This window comes from Lepus europaeus, chromosome 1 (genome assembly GCF_033115175.1).
Source record: "Lepus europaeus isolate LE1 chromosome 1, mLepTim1.pri, whole genome shotgun sequence".
NCBI classification, from domain to species: domain Eukaryota; kingdom Metazoa; phylum Chordata; class Mammalia; order Lagomorpha; family Leporidae; genus Lepus; species Lepus europaeus.
In genome coordinates this window covers 172110783-172134950 of record NC_084827.1, presented here as the reverse complement: position 1 = coordinate 172134950, position 24168 = coordinate 172110783, and the positions used below count along the sequence as shown (strand labels likewise).

The 24168-nt window shown below is 44.4% G+C and overlaps 1 protein-coding gene across 1 annotated transcript in view; it reads right to left on the bottom strand.

Moving 5' to 3' along the window:
• The window catches only part of COL4A3 (collagen type IV alpha 3 chain), a 146663-nt gene that overhangs the window by 70694 nt on the left and 51801 nt on the right, over positions 1-24168 (bottom strand). Inside the window, exons 2-8 of the mRNA XM_062197363.1 lie at positions 8242-8277; positions 6076-6165; positions 2881-2925; positions 2405-2449; positions 1528-1590; positions 849-902; positions 78-104 (exon numbers count right to left, since the gene is read on the bottom strand). Of these exons, the coding sequence (XP_062053347.1) occupies positions 78-104; positions 849-902; positions 1528-1590; positions 2405-2449; positions 2881-2925; positions 6076-6165; positions 8242-8277 (360 nt within the window). The remainder of the gene's footprint in view (positions 1-77; positions 105-848; positions 903-1527; positions 1591-2404; positions 2450-2880; positions 2926-6075; positions 6166-8241; positions 8278-24168) is intronic.

Genomic DNA, 24168 nt, shown 5'->3' with positions numbered 1-24168 from the left:
GTCTCATTATTTGACACAAGTCCATTTCGTATGTACAATTAGAGATTTTCAGTAAGAATATTCCACAAACAACTTACCTTTTGTCCTTTCAGGCCAGCAGCACCCTAGGAAAAAAGCAGCATTTTAGCAACTAGAGGCAAATCAGATGCACGTGCTTCTACTTTCTGCTATTCTGCCCCCTCTCCCCGCCTAGTATTTCCCACCAGCTTTTAGACAGGCTCAAACCTGTCCTTTGAGCCAAGCAATTTTCTCCTCTCCAATCCTCTTCTTTCATTGCACCTGTAAACTTCCCACCCTGTTCATCTCCCTCTTATTTTCTGTTCCAAATCTGCCTCCTGCCTCCATCCCATTCCCTGCTAAGGTCGGCAATGACTTTGATGTTTCAAAAGCCAAAGCCAAAAGTCAGTCTTCATGTTATTGGACTTCTGGTGAGCATTAGGCAGCTGTCGGCTGCTCCCTTCTCTGAAACATAGCTTTCCTAGGCTTCCATACTCTACCCCTCCTGGTTTTCTTTCTGTCGCCGGGGCTGCTGCTCATTCTCTTTGACCTAAGTCTTAGCTCTAAACTCCTTGCCTCCTCACTCTCACTCTGAATCAACATGAGCCTGGGCCTTTCTTCTGAGCAAATCCAGCTGCCTATTATGTGTCTCTGGATACCTCAAAAGCAAAACAAAATCTCCAAATCTAAACCCGGACTTGTACATGTATTTAATCATGCCCTACTAGCTGTCTGCTATTGGCTCCCCAGTCTTCCCCAAGGTCACGAAAGATTTGTGTACACGGCCTTATGGAACAGACTACTTTCATCTCTACTTTGTCTCTGATGAGGAATTAGAAATGCAAACTTACCGGGACCCCTGGGTAGCCTGGTGTACCTGGAAGTCCTGGGAAGCCTTGCTCACCCTGGAAGATACACAAAGTTTGTCCTTTTTCCTAGTTGTTCAGAACAGCTCTTCCGATGTTTTCCCTGTTTCTCTCTTCCAACCTTGCAGTGATAAATCTAAGCAAAGTAACCCAAATTCCTTGTGGCTACTGGGTCATGAGGCTGAAAGCCAGAAAATGGTTATCTTAATTGAAAACAGGATTAGAACCTACTGTTTCTCAAATTGTGCATAAATGGCAAAGTCTAATTGTGCCAAGAACTTTTTAATTGCTGCTTCCTTAAAGCTTTAGTAATTAGTTCATTCATGGCCACCATTCTAGGGGAAAAGGAGAGCACAGTTAGAGAACAAAAGGAGGTGAGTGAACCTTGAAAAGGCCAGTCATCCCTTTCCAGACACTAATTTTGCACAACCCCCAATGAAAATAACCAGCTCCCTGCCCCCTCCCTGTGGGAGGACAGGGGAGAACTTCCTTTAAAAACGTTAGAAAACAAAGAATAGGGAGAAAGAAACTGTGACAGTTTCGGGTTCCAAATCACATTGTTGGTTCCAATGCTTCCAGGAAAGCCTATTTCTAACTCACTGCTACTTGGTTTGCTTTTCCAGCAGGGCACCGAGCAGTCATCTTCAGTGTGCACAGTGCTTACCTTAGAGCCGTTGCATCCTGGAACACCAACAAGTCCATAAGGCCCAGCACTGCCCGGGGCGCCCTGGAAAGAGAGTGAATCTCAAAGACGAGGCACAATCACAGGGCCCCGATGGAGGCAGAGACGGCCAAGAACGGGGAAACGGACCAATCTGATAGCAACTGAAGTTCAGCTGGCTGCATAAATAGTTAAGGAGTCAATTTAAATTATGGGTTTAGATATAATTTTAGTAACAGTGAACAAACAAGCCAATTAAGAGGAAGACTTATCAAGGAAGAGGTGGGTAATTTGCATAAAACAAAAGGCCTTTCTATGTGACATAAAGTATCTTAACCTGCTGCTTTAAACCAGGGAGAAAGAAAGGGAAAAGGAAGAGGGGGAATATGCAGAGGTTACCTCATGAGTCTATGTATTAAACAATCATTGTATTGCGTTCTATACTACCCTAACCTACCCTACCCTACCCTATCCTACCCAGCCCATCCTACCCTACCCTATCTTAACATCTACCTCATCCTTCCCTGTCCTGTCCTACCCTACTCTCCTATCCTATCCTAACCATTTCACCCTATCCTGTTCTATTTCAGGAAATAGGATTTAACTCAGCTGTCATGCAAATCCAAACTCGCGATTTTTACAATGCCATTGTGTTCACGTGATACATACATAGATATTCCCTTGTGCTATTGTTCCCCCTCCCCCAAAGAAACCTTTTATTTAATGAGTTTAAATTTCATAGGTACAACTTTAGGAATATAGTGATTCTTCCCACCATACCCGTCCTCCCACCCCCATTCACAGATTTATTGTTTTAACATTTTTATTAAGATGAATTTACATTTAATTTTTTAAGCTATGTATTTTTCCCGTAACTTACTGGAAGTCCAGGAGGACCTGAAAATCCTGGTAATCCAGTTACTCCCTGAAGATACATAAAAAAGGAGGGGGTAGTGAGAAAAACACTTTAAAATCTCACATTCATGGAATTTTAAGAAGAGGTTATTACAGTTGTTTCTGGCTTTGAGGAATATAGTTTTAAGGCATACTTTGCATGAGTAAAGTGCTCCCCCTTTTGTGAGCAGCTTAACAAACATTTTGCAATATTATTACCACCCAAACACAGCACCTCCACCGCCCCAGAAGATTCCTCCATACCCTTTCCGAGTCAATTAGTACCTGCTTCCAACATGCTAACCATTATTTTGACTTCTGCCATTGCAGATTACTTTAACCTGTTCTTGAACTTCATCTATGGAATCACACACAATGTAATCCTTTTTGACATTTGTTGATCTTTTTAGAAGAAGAAGAATATTCATCAAACAATCCCGATGGACCGGCTGGATTACTAACCCTCACACCTTTGGGACCAGTGAGTCCTGGGAGTCCTGGAGAGCCCTAGACCCAAGTGAGAAAAGAAAAGATAAATGCCATGAATTGTATTTGACCTAAGACACACATTCAACTTCCCAGTCTTAGTCATAGACTGCTGTGGTTATTTCATCGTCAGTAAGGCTTAATTGTTCACTTGTTTCTGAGGAGCTAAAATATTTCTCAGAAAAGGCAAACCAAAAATTCACTCAAACCCTTGCTGAGAGCTTGTTATAAGTGCAGGCTTACCCCTCCCCCCAGCCCCACCACCAACCTCCCAGGTCTATGGATTCCAATCTGCATGTCAACATAATGCAGGTGGTTCTTCCGCACATTAAAATCTACAAAGCGCTGCTGTAAAAGCCCCACATTAGCCAGACAGCTGCTGAGGTCTGATAAGGACAGATGGCACAATGACAGTGCCAGACAAGAATGGCAACCAACGTTTCTGCCCATCAGAAACACTTTATGAACAAAATGCATCCGATGTGCATAAGCAAATAAATAGAAAGTAGGATTGCCTGAACCAGAGATAAACTTGCTTTCAACACATAATGGATGTGGCTTTGAGACCCTATTTCTTACAGGATAACCTTAAATGGATTGTTTTAACTCTGCCATGTGATATAAAAGTTCCTTCGTCCAACAGCTGTTTTCATCATTCCAGAGAGTTTCAGTGTGGTTTGGTATTTTTCATTATTTTAGAAAAAGATTGTTAGTCTTCTGAGATTGGACAGTCGAGGCCAAAGTCAGCCTATGCTGTCTGAAGTGGAATTCCTGGGAGCATGGTCATGTTCAAGGCCATCCCCCTCTCTGCAGGAGGCTATCTGGGCTATGCAGAAGGCAGAAGAATGGCTTGCGGATTTTGCTTCCCAATGTAAATTTTCTCATGCAGAAACTTACTTTAGATAGGAAGCTTATAAATCTGAAACACCTTTTTCCTCAGATTTTCATATCCTCTAATTGTTTGACCTTGGTCAAATTATCTTTGTGGCTGTGTCTATAAACTCTACATTAAAATACGAGCCTGGGACAACACAGCACAGAGATATTGTAGATTAATTGTAGGGAGTGCTTGTGTAGAATGTAATCCATATTAAGCATTGTGTGCTTACAACTATTCTTTTCATGTATTGCTGTATCCTAAAGAAAGGCTGGTGGGGACCAAGCAGAGTGGGGTGCAGAGAATGAAATAAAATGGAAGGAGTTGACATTAGGCTGGTTTAAATCCAGAGCTGAGTGACAACCTCATTCTCCCAGAGAAGTGGAGGAACATCAGCCCCAGAGGAAGTCAATGAAATGCTCAGATCCTGGCTAGAATTCAAATGACTTTTTCAGAATTAGAATAGGGAGAAGAAATGGAGGAAGAGAACACAACAGGAATATGATGGAAATGGAAATGGTAAAATTATTGGAAAACAGCAAGTGTTTGCATCTTTGCTATAAACTGTAGGTGTGGATTTATTTTATTGGTTCAAGAGTCTGATTCTGGTATCATACATGCGACCTAATAAGAAATACGTATTTGGTGCCTGCCTTGGAGGTTGGTACAAAACTCCTAAAACTCTTCTAATTTCCTGAGTGACTGGAGTGCAAGGGTCCCCTTTTGCTGTAATACTGTCTTTGACTCCAGTTGCTGACACAGAGCTCAATCCCCTGCAATTTTCCCATTGGCGTCCAGAGAAATGGAGAATTGTTGGGTATGAGAAGAACTGCCCCCTCCCCCACAACACACAACACAAAACCAGGTTAAACATTGATTTTGCTATCAACTAGCTGTGTGTCCCAGGACAAATGATGCGTTCTGAGTGTCAGTTTCCTCATCTGTAAAATGAACACCAATGGGAACTGTATTATAAGACAACTTAGTCATGATTTAAGGGATCAATGTGAAGAATAAATGAGATACACTGTGGAAGAAATGGCCCAGTGCCTGGCGCAGAGTAAATATAGAGTACTTTGACTTTGGTTATCATTTAAATATTCTAGATATTCCTGTACCATATATTCCAGTGCACTCCAGGGTTTTAAAAAGACAGTACTTAGATGGATTATAACTATCTTTCAATTTACTAGTTAGTTTATAGTTTTCTGCAGGGCAGCAGTCAGGGGGAGCAAACATGCATACCCGAGGGCCCAGGGTGAAGGGTAGGGGACGTCCTCAGCAGGAAAGAGCAATCAGCAAATCTAGTGGTTATGCAGTTCTCTAGTAAATTCTCCAGGGTATTTATTTCAACAAAGCCCTTTAGGATAAAAATGGATGATGAGCTAACAGGGCAGCAGGCTCTGTAAAAACCTTAGAAGCCCAGACATTTATGAGACCAGATAAAAAAAGGAACTAATGAAGAAAGGGAGCACTGGGGAGATGGGGAGGGAGAGGTAGGGAAAGGCGCATCCCAGGAATAAGGGCAGACAAAGCCATTATTTAAAAACAACACAAAGGCTATGTTTTTGAACCCACACAGTTCAAAACTTAGCAGAGGGAGTTCAGCTCAGAGATATCTGTTGTCATTGGCTGTGTGAAGGTCACTGGTGATCAATCTTCATTAAGAAGACCGGAGTGGAGAGAAGCAGAAGGCAAATTATCCCTGGCCAAGGAGAAAATAGGAGGTGAACTCTAGGGAGGCTGTACAGCTGTTCTTTTAAGAAACGTGCCCAAGACAGGAAAGAAAGAGAGAGGATGGCAATCCTTTGGCTGCAGGATCTAAAAGACTTAGAGAAAGTTTTATAGTATGGGGAATTATTTACACGTTTAAGGACTGAAAAAGAAATGGCAACATCAAAAGGAAAGTGGGTATGTGTGGCCAGGGAGGAGAGACACCTGAAACAAGGTCCACTATGAATCCTAATGATCCAAGTACAGGTGGATGGGTAGGTCTTGAACGGAAGGTGAGACGAGCTCTGCTCTTGTGTTGGAGAAAGGAAGGCAGCGGCAGTCGATACTGTAGATGGCGGCGGGGAAGGGGTCTGAGTACTGAGCTTAAAGACAGTGATGATCGCTTGCAAGTCTTGGAATAGCATGCTGTTCTGAGAGCCTGGCGATGGTCAGAGAGGAATTTGCCATGCACACACAGTTGGCCAAGATGTGCAGTTCTCTGTAGGTCCTCAGCAGCTCATGAGGTGAGCAAGCAGAAGTTACGTGGGCTGGGGATTTCCCAAGCTTACAGGATGACATACCTTGAATCCCTGGGGTCCGGGCAAGCCTTCAGGACCTGGGAATCCTTTCTGGCCAGGAGAACCAGGGGGTCCAGGAAAACCTTTCTCCCCCTGTTGAAACCAAAACAAACAAACAAACACACAGAACAGCCACCACTCAACAATAAACACATCTATAACCATTGTATTCTCTTCTCTATGACTTTGCAAAGACGTTTTTCCTTGTTTCTTTCCTGGATTAGAAATAATAAGTGTGGCCGGCGCCGCGGCTCACTAGGCTAATCCTCCGCCTTGCAGCGCCGGCACACCGGGTTCTAGTCCCGGTCGGGGCACCGATCCTGTCCCGGTTGCCCCTCTTCCAGGCCAGCTCTCTGCTGTGGCCAGGGAGTGCAGTGGAGGATGGCCCAAGTCCTTGGGTCCTGCAGCCACATGGGAGACCAGGAGAAGCACCTGGCTCCTGCCATCGGATCAGTGCGGTGCGCCGGCCGCAGCGCGCTACCACGGCGGCCATTGGAGGGTAAACCAACGGCAAAAGGAAGACCTTTCTCTCTCTCTCTCTCTCACTGTCCACTCTGCCTGTCAAAAAAAAAAAAAAAAATAAGTGGTGCTCAGTAGTGTGTGCATAGGCACCTGGAAAATGATCAGTTGTCAGAATTTATCTTTTGGCTGCAAAGTGCTGGCCGTTGGTCATGCAGAAACTCTTCTCTTCCCCCTATGGTGGAGCTTTGCAGGACAGAGGTTAAGAGAGAAGGAATCCAGAACCAGGGGAAGAGCCAGTTGGAACAACCCAGATTAGTGGAGTGTGTTTGCTGAGGGACAGAGAGAGATGAGAATGTGTTTTGGGAGGGTGCATAATTGCTACACAGCTTCCAAGGAGCCACGCGATACAGGGTAGGTGTTCTAAGCCTTTCCTGATTACACAGGAATTAGTAATGTAACCTGCCCTTCATGTAGGAGATGCAGGACAGATATCATGGGTGAATGAAATAGTTTTTAGATGACGATATTATGAAGAAGTCCCTGGTACAAGTGTGTCAAAGTACTCTTGGCCCAATGGTTGATACAGTCCTGCCAACAAATAGTCTTCCCGAGGATGTGTATCCTGGGATTACTCTTTATCAACAAAGGCCACTGGTTGATTCTGTCAGTTTAGTGACACAACTGGCAAAAGAAAAAGGAAAAAAAAAAAAAAAAAGGGATCAAGTCAGCCCTTTTACTCTGTGTGTGTGTGTGTGCACACACAATAATAAGAGAAATAAAGGAAGCTAGACCTCCTCACTACTCAGATACTTTCATTTGCACCGGAATGGCATCCTGGGACTACGTGGGACTCAATAAATGCTTCCTGGTGCCAGATGGATTGCAGAGCAGGGCTTTCTACTGTGAGTCTGAAGGCATTCCACTCACAGATTCAGGAAAAAGCCTACATCAGTGTGAACTATTAAATAGCTCAAAATTAATATAATAATTATAATTGACAGAAAGAGCATACAAAAATTGTTTTAAAGCACTTCAATATGTTCTCTTAAAAAATACTTTCACATAGTCACCCTTCGATATTGTTAAACACTTAATTAGTGTCTCTGAGGAAAGGGCTTTGTAAACAAAGGAAAAACTTTAGTTCTGGCCCCGTCTTAATTATCACAAATTGCAAGTTAATGGAGCGAATTAATGAGATTTCACGGCGTGCCTTTTGTTCTTCAACCCTGCAGCACAGCGCCTTGCCTCGGCTCCGTCTCCGCCTCCAACAGGGTGCCGCTTCGGAGTGCCGCCGCCAGGGGGCGCTCCGGCACCAATGCTGCCGGACAATGCTGAGGCCTTTGGCTGTTTATTTTATGTCAGAGTGGCTGAACCAAGTTGGTTTCATTTCCTCTCTGGTGTTTAGCAATATTGTAAATAGCACACACTCGGCGGCTTCTCATCAACTTTCTATTTCACTAAACTGCTACTTATTCTTTCCAGATCGAGAGAGTTGTTGCTTAGCTGCCAGTATTTATACAAGCTACCAGAAACTTCCTAGAAGACATTTTTTTAAAAATAGGTTAATGTTTATACACAATGACTTTAAGACTGCGGGTGGGGAATGGCACAACAAACTGCTGCTTTTTCTGCTACTGACGCAAGGCCAGTGCAAACTACAGCCTGGGCCCTGCAGTGAGCAGCAGTGAGCGTGGGCTCTGCTCTTACCTTGTCCCCTTTGGCTCCCTGGCAGAAGCACTGGCCCTGGGAAGAGAGGGAGAAAAGGCTTTGTTGAGAAGCAGCTCAGTAAGTCGCGAATCACGGGGCTGCACCAACACACGTGTCTGTCTCCGACCCCTGGGTGCTGGGCTCTACTGGGAGGTTGAGGGGAGACCTCAAGAGAAAGGGGGCAGAGACTGCCAGACCTCCCATTACAGGAGCCACGTCCCCCGAGCCTGACCGTGTGTGTTGGGGGATCCCCAGTCATGTATTGTTGAAAAACACAAAGTCAGCTTGCCTTTTTTCCCAAATAATATGCATAGACCCATATGAAATGCTGCTACTGTTGGTGAGAGGTGGTTTCAAATAGTCAAGTTCTTAGCTTCAGTGTTATGTTGCTATGTGGATACGTGCACAGATGCATGATCTGTATCTACACATGTGATTGACGTGTGCAGCTTAATTGGATGTGTTCTTGTGATTTCTTCTAGAGCTGATTCTAAGGTTTTCTTTTCCTGAAATAATGTTCAGGATTGAGAAAAGATGACCAACACCAACACCCAGTATGTGTCTTAAAAGAGAACAAATTCACTAATACTAATATCAAGATACTTAATTTTAATAATGATTTCTTAAAGTTAATCTGTGAGCTTCACTTTGACACATGCGTACCCCAGTACATCTGGACACATACTCGCTTTAATGAATGTCAATTTAAAAATCTTTGTCAACAAAGGAATAAAGAAAGACAGCTTTAAGTAGTACATTTTCAATGTTTGACACACATGATATTTTCTATGATTATATATTAATCCTTGTCCTGACTTTTTTTCCTTCAGGTAGGTTAATATTAACTAAAAATTAGTTTGTTTCCCCAGGAAAAAAATATTAATGGCAAGCAGAAGCAGGATAAGTCCATGAGATACGCTGGCTGGCTAATAGTGAAAATAACAAGAAATTGCCCCGGGTATAATGTTTGTGCAACCAAGAAAACAAACCCACTTGAACAAAACTTTAACTGTGTTTCCTCAGCTTCGGGCTGCAGGCTTTGGTGCCGTTCAAGTTGAAGTGTGCAGGACAATTTTGAGCCCTCACCACATCTAGGTAGCAGGTACCTGAGTAGAACAGGAAGTAACTGCCAGAGGAGTCTGTCCTCTCCCAAAGGAGTCGGATATCCAGAAGAAACTGAAACCTTCCAAGCTGTTGGGGTCATTAAGTTGCAGCTTGACGTATTTTAACCTTGTCTTTCTGGACGTTTAAACATTTATGTTCATTTCGATCACGTACTTAGTACCTCTACTAAAGCAGCAGTTCTCGAAGCATGGGTGTGCAGGGCTGCAGCATCAGAGAGCTCTGGAAACTTGTCCGCAGTGCAGGTGTTCAAACCGGTGCCATCCGCTCAAGCAGAGACTCACAGGGGGTTCTTAGGAACCTGTGCTAACAAGACCCCCAACGGAGTTTGTTGCCTGCTCTAATTTCCAGTCTTTGTAGGATTGAGCTCATTTTCTTTTAAGAAATGAAATGTTTTTTAAAGATTTATTTATTTATTTGAGAGGCAGAGTTACAGACAGAGGGAGACACACACACACACACACACACAGAGAGAGAGAGAGAGAGAAAGAGGGAGGGAGAAAGAGAGAGAGATCTTCCATCTACCGGTTCACTTTCCAAATGGCCGCAATGGCTGGAGCAGGCTTGATCTGAAGCCAGGAGACAGGAGCTTCTTCCGGTCTCCCATGAGAGTGCAGGAGTCCAAGCACCTAAGACAGCTTCCACTGCTTTCCCCAGGGTGTATTGGCAGGGAGCTGGGTTGGAAGTGGAGCAGCTGGGACTCGATCCGGCACCCAGGCAGAGGCTTAATCTACTGCGCCACAGTGCCAGCCTCAGGTTCATTTTCTAAATCTTTCTGAGCACAACATCCTTGTGACACTGATTTGCACATGGATTCTGTTTTCCTTCATGATGTCCTTTCTTGCGTCATTCCAAGAAATTAGCTGGATGTGTGTGCCTTCATCTTGGGTATGCTTTTGTTACTGACCTCAAATGAAGGTCACTGGAAGAGAGGGTTCCAGGGGGCTTTTGTTTCTGGAAGCGTCAGTCCACATGGACCAATGGTCCCAGTTGTGGAGGGACCAGCATGCTGCTCCCACACAACATCTGGAGGAGGCAGCAGGGCCCAGGAGTGAGGGATCAGGTCTTATACTTGTGGGCATCAGCTGCTGGGTGAGACGCTGAAGGGTCTTGTGCTCAAGTCTATGAGGAGGCAGCAGGCTGCTGTTTCCTGGGAGGCAGCTCTCGCTCTCCTGACTCCCAGAAGCCATACCACAGAGAGATTGTTCATATCTGTGGCCAGGGAGGGAAGCAGATTGGGAAGTCTCTAACCGCTCTACCCCCTGTCCCATGGGGCCCATGGGACAGGCTTTACCTACCAGACGCTACTGAAACAATTTCAATCTTAGCTTGAGCAAGTAAGTGTTTCTGATCTGCTCCACACTGGGTCAGGTTTACTTTCCTTCCTTCCTTCCTTCCTTCCTTCCTTCCTTCCTTCCTTCCTTCCTTTCTTCCTTCCTTCCTTCCTTCCTTTCTTCCTTCCTTCTTTCCTTCCTTCCTTCCTTCCTTCCTTCCTTCCTTCCTTCCTTCCTTCCTTCCTTCCTTCCTTCTTTCCTTCCTCCCTCCCTATCTATCTATCTATCTATCTATGCACACACACATATATTTAAATTTGAGGTAGATAGGTAGATCTCCCATCTACTGCTTTACTCCGCAGATGATCATGATGGCTGACACTGGGTAGAAGCCAGATGCCAGGAACTCAATCCAGGTCTCCCACATGGGTGGCAGGAACCCAACTACATTAACAGGAAGCTGGAGTCAGGAGCCAGAGGTGGGTAACAAACCCAGGTATTCTGACGTGGCTACAGGTGTCTTAGCCAGTGTCTTGACTACTAGGCTGAACACCCACCCCATTTGCAGGAGTATTTTTAATGCATGTGCCAACTGATGACTGTCCCATGAGAAAAGGAATTACTCAGTGTCTTTCACATCGGTGTCCTTGGCATATAATGTGTCCCGAACAAATCTGTAGATTGAGCAGGTAGATCAATAAGAGTATGAACAGCTGGTGGTTTATTTATATCCATTTAGGCTTGGATTTGAAGGTATTTGTTGTTGTTGGGCTATCATGCTTATGGTGTTTTCTGTATGTATGAATTATGAACTATGGTTGAAATAGCAAAGAACAAAATTAGAGGCTTTGACTATTATAATACATGTTGAAACTATCCCAAGACTAATTACTTACTAGTTGCTTTGATTTAAAATGATTTTTTTTTGGGGGGGGGCTGGGTGTTTTAGCCTGCAAGTTAAGATGCCCACATCATACATTTGAGTGCTTGAGATTGATACATGCCCCCCGCTCCTGACTCCAGTCTCCCACTAGTGCATAGCCTAGGAGGTCACAGTGATGGCTCAATTAATTGGGTTCCTGCCAACCCTGTGAGAGATCTGAAGTATGTCCACAGAGCCAGCTCCAGCCTGGCCCAAACTTGGCCATCATAGGCATTTGGAGAGTGAACCAGCAGATGGGAGTGCTCTCTGTCTCCTTCCCTCTATCTCTTTCTCCCTGACTCTGCCTCTCAAATAAAAAATAACAAAAACAATTTAGGGGCTGATGCTGTGGCACAGTAGCATAAGCCTCTGTCTGCAGGGCCCGAATCCCCTATGGGTGCCAGTTTGAGCCTCGGCTGCTCCTCTTCTGATCCAGTTCTCTGCTATGGCCTGGCAAAGCATTGGAAGATGGCCCAAGTCCTTGGGCCCCTGTACCTTCGTGGGAGACCTGGAAGAAGCTCCTGGCTCCTGGCTTCAGATTGGCCCAGATCCAACAGTTGTGGCCATTTAGGGAGTAAACCAGTAGATGTAAGACCTTTCTCTCTGTCTCTCCTTCTCTCTTTCTTAACTCAATCTCTTAAATACTCATACTCTCCCCTGGGGACTGTGCACCTTATAAAATTTTTAAAAATTTAAATTTAAAATTTATCTTGGAAAAATTTTAATCCCCCAGAATAGAAAAACAGCACTCAAAGGTAGACTGCACAGATGACACTTCATGTATACAACTATATTCTTATGCAGTTACATTATTCCTCAAACTAAGATATCGGCCTTCATCCAGTAACTTGAGTTTACTGGTTTCCAAATAAGAGCTTGGGCTTTATACAAGACCCTTAATGACCACAGAAAACAGAAAGCTGCTTAATTTTCAGTAAATCTTTCATTTTGTACCAGAGATTTTGTCTCCATCCACGTTTTCAACCTGGAATCAGTGCATGAGGTCTGATCTCCCCAAGTGGCTCTCACAGTTCCAAGAAGCCTTAGGCTCCATGCAGATGGCCCCAGAGACCAGTGTAGGGTGCAGGAATCTGGATGTGAACTTGAGTGAGTCCCCTCTTTATGGTCTGGATTCCCATCACCAGCCACAGTGACTTGGTTCTCCCTTTTTGTTATCAGAACCCTACTTCATGATTTTCTTATTATTATCCCTCAATTTATATTTTCAACTTTAGGACTAATATGTTTAGTTTCTTTAAGAAATGTGGCTTGTTTGTAGAAGTCATTTGATAAAAGGTTGGTTAACTGAAAAAATTAGTTGAGGTGAAGAAACAAAAGCAGATAAGGCCGGCGCCATGCCTCAATAGGCTAATCCTCTGCCTGCGGTGCCAGCACACCAGGTTCTAGTCCCGGTTGGGGCAACGGATTCTGTCCCAGTTGCCCCTCTTCCTGTCCAGCTTTCTGCTATGGCCCGGGAAGGCAGTGGAGGATGGCCCAAGTCCTTGGGCCCTGCACCTGCATGGGAGACCAGGAGAAGCACCTGGCTCCTGGCTTTGGATGAGCACGGTGCACTGGCTGTAGCGCACCGGCTGCGGTGGCCATTAGAGGGTGAACCAATGGCAAAAAGGAAGACCTTTCTCTCTGTCTCTCTCTCACTGTCCACTCTGTCAAAAAAAAAAAAAAAAAAAAGCAGATAAACACAAGACAGTTCATTTCAAGCAAAATATATGAATGCACACTAATTCTTCAATTGTGTGAGGTAGAGTCCAGGTCTCTTCTTTGGAAATGAGCCCACATTTGAAGTTGTAACACTATTTGTGCTACATTAACCAGCACATTGCGGCCATTGGCAATTTTCAGTTTTAGTATTTTAGTTAATTGCTTAAAAATATGTGGGTATAGCATCCTCATGGATATTAATCTAGTTTTTCTCTTTTAGAATGCTATCCCAATCTGGCACTTTGGCTCAATAGGTTAATCCTCCAACTGCGGTGCTGGCACCCCGGGTTCTAGTCCTGGTCGGGGCGCCGGATTCTGTCCCGGTTGCTCCTCTTTCAGTCCAGCTCTCTGCTGTGGCCCGGGAATTCAGTGGAGGATGGCCCAGGTCCTTGGGCCCTGCACCCGCATGGGAGACCAGGAGAAGCACCTGGCTCCTGGCTTCAGATCAGCGCAGTGCGCTGGCCATGGCAGCCATTTGGGGAGGTGAACGAATGGCAAAAAGGAAGACCTTTCTCTCTGTCTCTCTCTCTCACTGTCCACTCTGCCTGTCAAAAAAAAAAAAAAAAAAAAAAAAAAAAAAAAAAAAAAAAAAGCTATCCCAGCCCCACCTAATTGAATAGCAGTTTTCATTAAATTTTATCAAACCTTCCAACCTTATTTTCACAGAAACAAATACTTTCTTATGCATTCCTATTTAATCAATGTGTTACTTTGTTACAATAATAAGCACAACTAGCAGAAATTAGAGTGGAAACCGACTCGGCATCATAAAACCCCTTGCTGGAGCAGGCACAGGCTGACAGACCAGGGTGGAGGCTGCAGGCTGGAGAGGTTCACTGGGTAGAAGGCCTGGAGAGTTCTGGAGCCCCCAGCAGTGAGTGAGGTACACAGTCCCCGGGGGAGAGTATGCCGTACTCTCCACTCATCCACACCCACCCCCTCATCCACGTGTGTGTGGTCCACTCTATGGACGAGCTCCAGGGCCTACTGTCTAGTCTCTGGGTTAGCAGAGCAGCTTGGACACTGTTCCAGCTTTAGTTCTCACTTAAATTGACAAGGCGTGGCCTGCCCATGAATGCATACAGCAGGCTGACTAGGACTTCAGAGTAGGTGACAATGTTGCTGACATGTAGATGCTCTGTTTGATTGAACGAATGAAAAACGATAGCCAGGGCAGCTCTCTGGAAATCGTTCAGCTCCTGCTTAAAAATGAGCCCTGCCCGGGTGACACTGCAGAGCGCCTGGCTCAGGGCCATGCCAAACGGCCCTTCCGTGAAACAGCTCGAGACTCAAGACATTAATTTTTCATATTCTTTTTCCCAAAATAAGTTTTAAAACTTTCAAAAATGTTTACTAATTCACTGATTCCAACAGATTGTTTGACTAAAAGAACAGGGGTCATATTTTCATTCTTGTTGATTTTGATTCACTTTCTTGGATCCATATTTGAAACACCATCATTACTTCAATGGAATATAACCATGATTTACTATTCAAATGCTAGATCACTTAAAACCAAATATGAACAAAGACCACTAACTATGAAGAAGCATAACTAATAGGTAGCTCTTAAGTAACATTTTATGACTGTTCCCTCTTAGGCTTCCTATACTATACCTTAATGGAGTAGGAAATCATTTCTTGTGAGCAGAAAGCACTTAATAATGACGTTGTGACTCCCCAGGCCTTCCACAAAGGAAGTAATTCAAGATTATCTGATGTTTTAGTACCTTTGAATACTAAAAGTTAGCCTTATGAGTATTATTCTTTTGATGCTGGATTAATTTTTTTACAGCCTCACTTAGAATGCAAAATAAGTTTCCATTGTGGAGATTCTAAAAAAGATTGAGAAGTCCAGAAATCCCACAGGCTTTGGAGGTGGGGGCTCCTCCCTATGTACAGGTTGAGCTATGTAAGACCTACTGCCAGCTTTGTAGCTACTGATTGAAGATGAGAAAATTACTTAATTCTCCCAAGCAACCCCATCTGTAAGGGAAGATAGGATCTATCTGGCAGTGTTTTTGTGAGCAGTTGAGACACTGCCAACCGGCTGCCTAAAAATTCCTGTGCACTCAGTGGGGACTCAATTAATGGGGGCCTCTCTGCTCTCCTTTTGGTTAAAGATTCCGTGCCAAAGGCTGTACATGCTACTGCCTGAGCCCTTCCTCAGTCAGCCCCAACCAGCCACATTCCTCCCAGATGTTTCCTGAAGAAGCCATTCATCTGGTGCCAAAGAACTCCCTGATTCTAAGAGCACAGGTAAGAGATTGAAATAATTTTTTTTTGTTAAACTGCAAATGAATTAACTAGTATTTATTAATAGCATTTTTAGAGTATAGTGAGTATATTAGTTGAGTCACCAAACATTATTTGTACATGTTTACTAAAATACTGGTTAGAGACACCAACAATGTTTGATGTTTATAAAGGAAAGATGCTGAACACATGATCCAAGAGCAGCAAAAACTTCCAGGAGTGTGGAAAAATCAGCTCTCACACTCTTCTCTCTATCTCAACTCTCTTGGTGCCCAGCTATGGCCCATGTACCACTTGTCCATCATCTGTGTGTGTGAGCCAGGGGTGAAGGGCTTATTACTTTCACTAGACTGCAAATAGGAACTGTGTCTCACAACACTATTTTATCTCCCCCAGCACTGGATGGCAGTTAAAAAAATAATCCTTTAACTCTTAAAGCTAATACAGGATTTAATGAAGCACATACTTTTCATTGTTCATTAAAAGAGAAAATATGCACATGTATTTTAAGTATTTATTTATAGTCCAGAAAATAATTTCTAAATCATCCTGGTTATTTCCCCATCCATTCTACCCACAGAGCACATACGCACTGTTTGGGTGCACCTGTAAAACTGAGGTGCCCTCTTTGCCTCTCTCCAATCTCTGCCCCCCAGTCCTGGCTAGCCTGGTTTAGTGGAGAGGAGCTGGCACCCATCCCAGCTGGTCAACGCCCTACTGAGCAGGCCTGTTGATTTTGCATTGTGGTTGTTGACCCTGCCAGTCGCTCTGCCCAGCCAATGGCCTGAGGCAAAGGTTTTTATGTGAAAAGAAGAGCTGACCAAGTATGGACTGTGCCAGACAGGCTCCATGGGGAGCAGGGTCGCCTCTACTCTGTGTCTGCCTTGAGCAACTGACCGTGAGCCTTGGCAGTGTGCCCTGCAGTGAAATAGAGTGTCACCCACACTGCTTTCAATGGTGCCCCCTCCAGCCCTGCCTGAAGCTGCTGTCAGCACCCGTGGCCAGCATAGATATTTCACTGCAACGGCCTCTTCCTGTCTTCCCACTCCTGTCTGGAGAGACATCACCAGTCTAGACATGTGAACCAGGTGCTCAGGTTTTGATGTTTTGGATGACAGTGAGCACACAGGTTCCTGGCTCTGACACAGGTGGCAGTCTGAGTTCTCTGGGACCATTTGGGAAGAAATAAGATAGTCAGGGGGAGTTTGCCCATCTGGTGAAAGCAGGCAGTGCTATGCAGGTCTGCCAACACAAGCCCACTAACCCGGCTTCCCAGCTATCAATGAACACAAATATATCATCTACGATTCCCTTATTTCATAAGAAAAAAATTAAAATACTATCAGTGTAGCAAAGAATTGCTTACAGAATGAAAGATGCCCTTTCCTGCCCCTTCAAGAAGGCATTGTGGCACAGCAGATCAGGCCACTGTCTGGGATGGAATCCCAGCTCTGCTTCCCATCCAGCTTCCTGCCAAGGCACACCTTGGGGGAAGCAGTGATGACTCAAGTACTTGGGTCTCTGCCACCCACTTGGGAGACCTGAATGGAGTTCCTGGATCCTGGCTTTTGCCTGGCTGAGCCTTGGCTGTTGTGGGCATTTGGTGAGTGAACCAGGGGATGGAGGATCTGTCTGTCCCTAACTCTGTGTGCCTCTCTTTCAAATAACTAATTAACTAAATTTTAAAAGATGCTCCTTTACAATTGGAGGTAAATAGTTACTTTACCAAAAACAGTCTCTACAGTGTTCTTATTTTTCTCATTGCTGTGGCCTTGGGAAATGCGACAGGTGACTGACACAGGAGTGACATGGGGAAGCACTGATTCGGCCACTCCCACTTTGTCCTGCCTTCCCCATCCCTGTTTATTGCTCCCCACCTCCCCATTTGCTTATCACTGATTACTGCAGGAATTTCCCTCTGAGAGGTGATCACAACACAATCCCATAGTGCCACACATCTTGGGTTAATTTTTAAAACTCTGCCCAGTAAGTGATAGATTTTCTAGGAACCGATAAATACCTCCTAAGACAAACAACTGCTGCAAATGGTAGGACATCCCAACTCAGACTGGCAGGTGGAGAAGTTCTGGGAACAGGGCTTAAGTTGCATGTCTGGTTTATCTATTTGCAGGAGAAGTTCTTTCAGAAAAATTCTTTGGAAACGTTTTTTCAAAAAGCAAAGTAGAGTTTGTATACAAAACCCACATGTCCCCTTTTCCCTTGACAATCAGTCAGAAGCATTTAATGGGATTTTGCTGGCCAACCTACAACTGGGCCAGGTCCCTGAGGGCTCTCCTTGACTTCTCCAGAGTGCACTTCCTCTTCCTGGTGAGGTCCTACTTTGAGCTGATCTGGGCTGATAGTGCCCCAACCACACTTTTCACAACTGCCACACCCTGGCACATGGCCAACTATACCAAAGGTCAAGAGCAAATGCTGAAGTGTCTGCAAAGGTTTTACATATACATATATAGATAGATACAGATAAAGATATAGATATAAATGATATACATATAGATATTGTTTGGGCTCTGGGAGAGTTTCTAATAGTTACTTTTTTTAAGATTTAGTTTGAGTGACACAGAGAGGAAGAGACAGAGAGTTTCCATCTGTTGGTTCACTCCCCAAATGGTTGCAACAGCCAGGGCTAGGCCCAGCCAACGCCAGGAGTTCGGAACTCCACCTGGTTCTCCAATGTGGGTGCAGAGGCACAAGCACTTGGGCCATCTTCTGCTGCTTTCTCAGGAGCATTAGCAGGGAGCTGGATTGGAAATGGAGCAGCTGAGACTTGGACCAGCACTCCAATATGGGATGCCAGGGTTACAGTTGGCAGCCCAGCCTGCCGAACTAAAATGCCAGACACAAATTACCTTGTTTTTAATCACAGTCATATAATATACATATAATATATTTCAAGAAAATCAGATTTGTATCTGTGAACCTCTGAGTTTAAAAAAAAAAGGACTGTGCAGATACTAGGGGCCACCCACGAGACAAGGCATCTTTACCAAGGAGACATCATCTTTGGATTCCAGGGAACTCTGATGTCCATAATCTGAGACTGTGGATACAGCTTAAGTGGCAACATTATTTGGAATAATTATAAGAAGAAGCAGATTCATGTAAATACCTGAGAACTGACCTAGAAAGATAGTTGACTAAATACTTTTATGTGTGCTCACTGGTATTACAAACCAGAATAATGTGACAACAATGTTATCAGCTCACAAGTCAAGGAAAACAGATGAGAAAGAAGGAAGCAGATGAAAAGTTTTCGAAGATGGATGTCAAGTCGAAGGCTTGAGTCAAACAGAGTTTGTGAATATTTGGACATCTTTCCTCTCTCTGCTCGACAAAAGTTAAAAAGAAAACAGGAAATAAAAAGACACAAACTGAAAAAAAAAAAGAAAAATGTTTCTGCGGAGCAAAATGGAATGGGAACACAGAGTGGGGAGTCGATGTCAAAGGCTGCCAGACCTCCTAGGAGCTGGAAGCTGACCGAGGTGACCAGGTGCTCAGCTACTCTGCAGAATCAGAGCAGGAGGCAAGAACACCACTGAACCGAACGCTGGAGGATGCCATTTACAGGTGGCTCCAGAAAGGTGGGCAAACACACAGAGGGGAAAGAGAGGAAAGAATAAACAACAAAGCTGGAATACAGGGATGTGGTGGCCATGTTCAAGGATACCAGTGTGTGCAGCCCAGCACAGCCCTCTTCCAGCTAATGTCAAGACTGGCTGCTATGACCAACAGAATAGAGTGGATGTGACTAGGTCCTAGAAGGACATTGTGGCTGTTGCAGCTCTCGGGATTACCTGGGGGAAGCCACCTGCCCTGTCAAACAGCCTTATGGAGCATCCTCTGTGCTCAGAAACAGGCTTGTGGCCACAGCCCTGTGAATGCACCATACTGTAAGTCCTCATCCACAACTCGGTTCCTGCCATGTGAAGTGTTCTAAGCCAGCACTCCCTGCCCAAGCTGCCCCCAGATTCCAGACTTCCAGAAGTCATATCAGATAATTAATGTTTGCTGTTTTAAGCCACAAAATGTGAGGATAATTTGTTAGGCAGCAATAAATAATAAGGATCCTACCAAAATTAAAAGTTTCATGGAAATAGTGAAAGATAAATGCATGAAGTCTTCTAGACTGAGTATAAAATGAAAAGAAGTTAAGTAATAATGAGAAAGCCAAGGAAATCTGAGGATCAATCCAGGACATTCAGTATCTGATCTATTAGCATTTTGGAAAGACAGATAAGGACAACACAGAAAAGGGAATGATCAAAGAAATAGTATGGGAACTATGTTCTAATTTATTTATTTATTTATCTGAGAGGGGGCACAGAGATACAGATGGGGAGAGGGAGGGAGGGAGGGGGGAGAGAGAGAGAGAGAGAGAGAGAGAGAGACATTCCATCTGTTGGTTACTCCCGAGACATCCACAACAGTTAGGGCTAGGTTAGGTCAAAGCCAGGAGCGGGGATCTTAATCCAGGCTCTCATGTAGATGGTAGGGACCCAACTACTTAAGTCATCACTTGCTTCCTAGTGGTGTGCACATACCAGGAAGCTGGATTGGGACTGCAGCTTGGACTTGAACCCAGGCATTCTGCTGTGGGATATGGCTCTCCCAAATGATGTCTTAACTACCGTGCCAAATGCCTGCCCATGGAACAAGTTTACCAAATGAAGAAAATGGATTTCAGATTGATAGGGCCCACTAAATGACTTCTTCTCACACCAGACTAAACCATGACCCATTCCAATAATGTTTTTGAATAGCGTAGACCAAGATTCAGATTCAGATGTGAACAACATAAACAATGAATAACAACAAACAGTTACAGACAGAGGACATGGAATCAAAATGGCATTGGTTGGTCAGCACCATGGTTCACTAGGCTAATCCTCCACCTGTGGCGCCGGCACACCGGGTTCTAATCCCAGTCGGGGCACCAGATTCTGTCCCGGTTGCCCCTCTTCCAGTCCAGCTCTCTGTGGTGGCCCAGGAAGGCAGTGGAAGATGGCCCAAGTGCTTGGGCACTGCACCACATGGGAGAACCTGGCCAGGAACCAGAACCAGGAAGCACCTGGCTCCTGGCTTCGGATTGGCCGTAGCTACCATTTGGGGGGTGAACCAATGGAAGGAAGACCTTTCTCTCTGTCTCTCTCCCTTACTGTCTAACTCTGCCTGTCAAAAAAAAAAAAAAAAAAAAAAAGGCATTGTGACAATGGCAATACTGCAAGGAAGATACAATATGGGTCCTCAGAACTCCATGGGAAATCAATTTTTTTTTTTTTAAATTTTTGACAGGCAGAGTGGACAGTGAGAGAGAGAGAGAGACAGAGAGAAAGGTCTTCCTTTTGCCGTTGGTTCACCCTCCAATGGCCGCCGCGGTAGCGTGCTGCGGCCGGCGCACCGCGCTGATCCGATGGCAGGAGCCAGGTGCTTCTCCTGGTCTCCCATGGGGTGCAGGGCCCAAGCACTTGGGCCATCCTCCACTGCCTTCCCGGGCCACAGCAGAGAGCTGGCCTGGAAGAGGGGCAACCGGGACAGGATCGGTGCCCCGACCGGGACTAGAACCCGGTGTGCCGGCGCCGCAAGGCGGAGGATTAGCCTAGTGAGCCGCGGCGCCGGCCGGAAATCAATTTTTAGTTCAGCTTAAAATCCAGCAAAATAGAGCATCAGGTTTGAGGAAGTACAGAGTTATTTTCAAATATGTCATGAATCAAAAAGTTGAGCTTCCAGACACACTTTCATAGTAAACTTCTAGGAGATGAGCTCCACAAAAAAGAGAAATACATCTAGGACCCAGAAGACAGGCTCTCACTCAGGATGATGATGGCACGGGCGTCCCAGAGCCAAGCGGAGCAGAGGGTGGGGGTTCAAAGGAAGGGCACCAGGAAAACAAAGAGATTGATATGTTGTCTGATGAGTGTGACAACAGAAAACCAAGAGTGTCCATGGAGGGTGACAAAAGTGAAAACAGTGGTTCAGGAGTGAATACAATTTCCATTATCATACACTGCTGATTTGGTGAGAAACAGCGTTATTTGCCTATTGGGAAAATTTCGGGAAAAGGAGAGAAAGGAGGCATGTAAAAGTCCTCACCCACCAAACTGCAAGTGAACATACCACATTCATACTGGCACATTGGAAGCAACTCAGCAAGCTCATTTTTCAGAAATATGGAGATAAGCATGTGAAAGACATAGTGGCACATATTGAAATTGGCTCATTTATAGAGAAAAATTTGGGTGAGTGGTTTTGTTTCTGTTCTAAGTCTTTAATAATACAAGTATTCACTATGTGCATGCTATAACTCACTTTGCTAAAGTCACCAGTAAAAAGAAAGTTTATCTACAATAACTATTCTAAAAATTAAAATGAATGACAAAAAGAAAAGTCTGCCCAGAACAATAAAAGATTTCCTACGACTTTACACCAAAAGTTCTGAATTTTTTTTTTCTCAAACTAGTAAGTATTCCAAGTTCATCTTCAGTGATGCTTTTCTTCAGTTTGGAAAACCACCTACAAGTTTTGACTTCCCAGCAAAAAAAAAAAAAAAAAAAAAAAAAAAAAAAAAAAAAAACAAGAGTAAACAGGAAAATTTTAAAGAAAAATGATGAGGAAACCTGAACGTTGACTGTTCTCTTCAGACCAGGTAAGACTCAGAAGTCACCTGGACTACCACTTGCTGCTAGGGAACACTGATGCTCCCATAGGGACAAATATAAGCCAATGAATCCTGACTATAACTCTCCACAAAGGATAAGAAGAGATATGTTGTCCTGCTTTTCCAAAAAAGTCATGCACTTATTTGAGGGGCACAGAGACTGATATATGAGAGAGAGAGAGAGAGAGAGAGAGAGAGAGAGAGAGAGAGAATACTGATCCACTGGTTCAATGTTTGCAATGGCCAAGGCTAGGTTGCATTGAAGTCCACAGCAAGAAATCCAATGTAGGTCTTCTTTGTGGGTGGCAGGGGCCCAATTGTGTGGGACTTCATTTTCTGACTCCCAGGGTGTGCATTGGCAGGACACTGGAATTAGGAGGGAAACTTGGTATTGAACCCTGGTACTCCACATGGGACATGAGCATTTTAATTGGCATCTTAACCACTAGGTCAAACATATGCCCCTGAATTTGCTTTTTAAAATCTATGATATAAATGTTTGGGATGTCTTTATCATTTATTATGAGTAACATAATTTTTTGATAGAATTCTTTTTTATCAAATTGTGACTAAGAAAATTCTCTCTTTACTTTTGTGGTAGTCTAGTGGAAACGTAGGACAGTGGTTTTCATTTTTAGTAAACATAAATTCTCTGGAGCCCCTAGAAACTCTACTTTTCTCTAGAATCCCATCCCTAGCAAGTGGGTCAGAGGGGAAAGCCTAGAATCTGCACTGGAAACAAACAGCCCAGGAGGTACAGGTAGAGAGATTCACTAGTTCACACCTCAAGAAGTTCCTTAGTATCTCAAGTATTAAAAAGGAAGGGAGATTCATCTTGAAAATGGTTGTACTAACCTCTGTGATATTTTTGAATTAAAAACAGCATTTGTTTTTAAAATACAGGATATTTGGGAGTAACTACCAACCCTAAATAAATCACCCACATTGGGTTCTGTCACTTCTTAGATGAAGAGTATTTGTTAAATTCACAGGCAGGATGCAGGGAGCTCTTTGTTGTCTGACGTCCCCTCTTGCTCCAGCCCCACAGACCACTGGTCCCCACGGAGCAGCCAGTGCTACTCCCCCATTACCGACCCAAGCACCCCTTCACATTCCTGTGCTTTTCCAAATGTTCCCTTCTTACTACCTCTTACTCTGCTTGGCTACATTTTGCTCATTCCAGAGCTGTTCAAATGTTACCTCTTTCTGGAAGACTAGTTCCCTAAATTTACAAGTCAGGTAGTTGTTCCTTCACCCATTTTGTGCATAACTGTTCTTCTAACACATTTCTAATCGCGCTGCAATTATTTGGTTAGGAAGCCACATCTCACTCATCTCCACATTCCTATGAGGGAGCTGGGTCATGGTGCATGGCGAGAAGAGGAGCCATTCTCCCAGGAGGAACTGTCCTCTTAGCTACCTCACATGACTCTGTGGCCTGTTTGATCAGAAAAGGAGGGCCTCTGGACAGAGTCTAAGAGTTAAGGGTAGGTACCCGAGAACAAGTCAAGAAATGTACAATCTGAACTGCGTAAAAAATGGACAGGAATTGTGGGGAACAGAAGTTGTCCAAGAAAGGGAAGATGGGCAGGCCCCTTGAAGGATCCAAGCTCAGCGGCAGGGCTGGGAGACTTCAGGAGCAAGGTTGGCAGTGGGCATCTCCCTGTGTTGAGTGAGCTGAAGGGGCCTTTTATTCTATTTTTTGTAATCTAACAATATTTATTTATTTTTTATTTATTTTTATTTGGAAGGCAGGAAGACAGAGACAGACAGAGACACAGAGAGATCTCCCCATCCATTGGTTCATTCTCCAACTGCTCGCAACAGCTAGGGCTGGGCTAGGTCAAAGCCAGGAGCACAAAACTCACTCTGGGGTTTCTGTGTGGCTGGCAGGGACCTGAGTACTCGTTCAATGGTTGTTGATTTGAAACAGGGGCATTTTACAAACAGGGACTTGG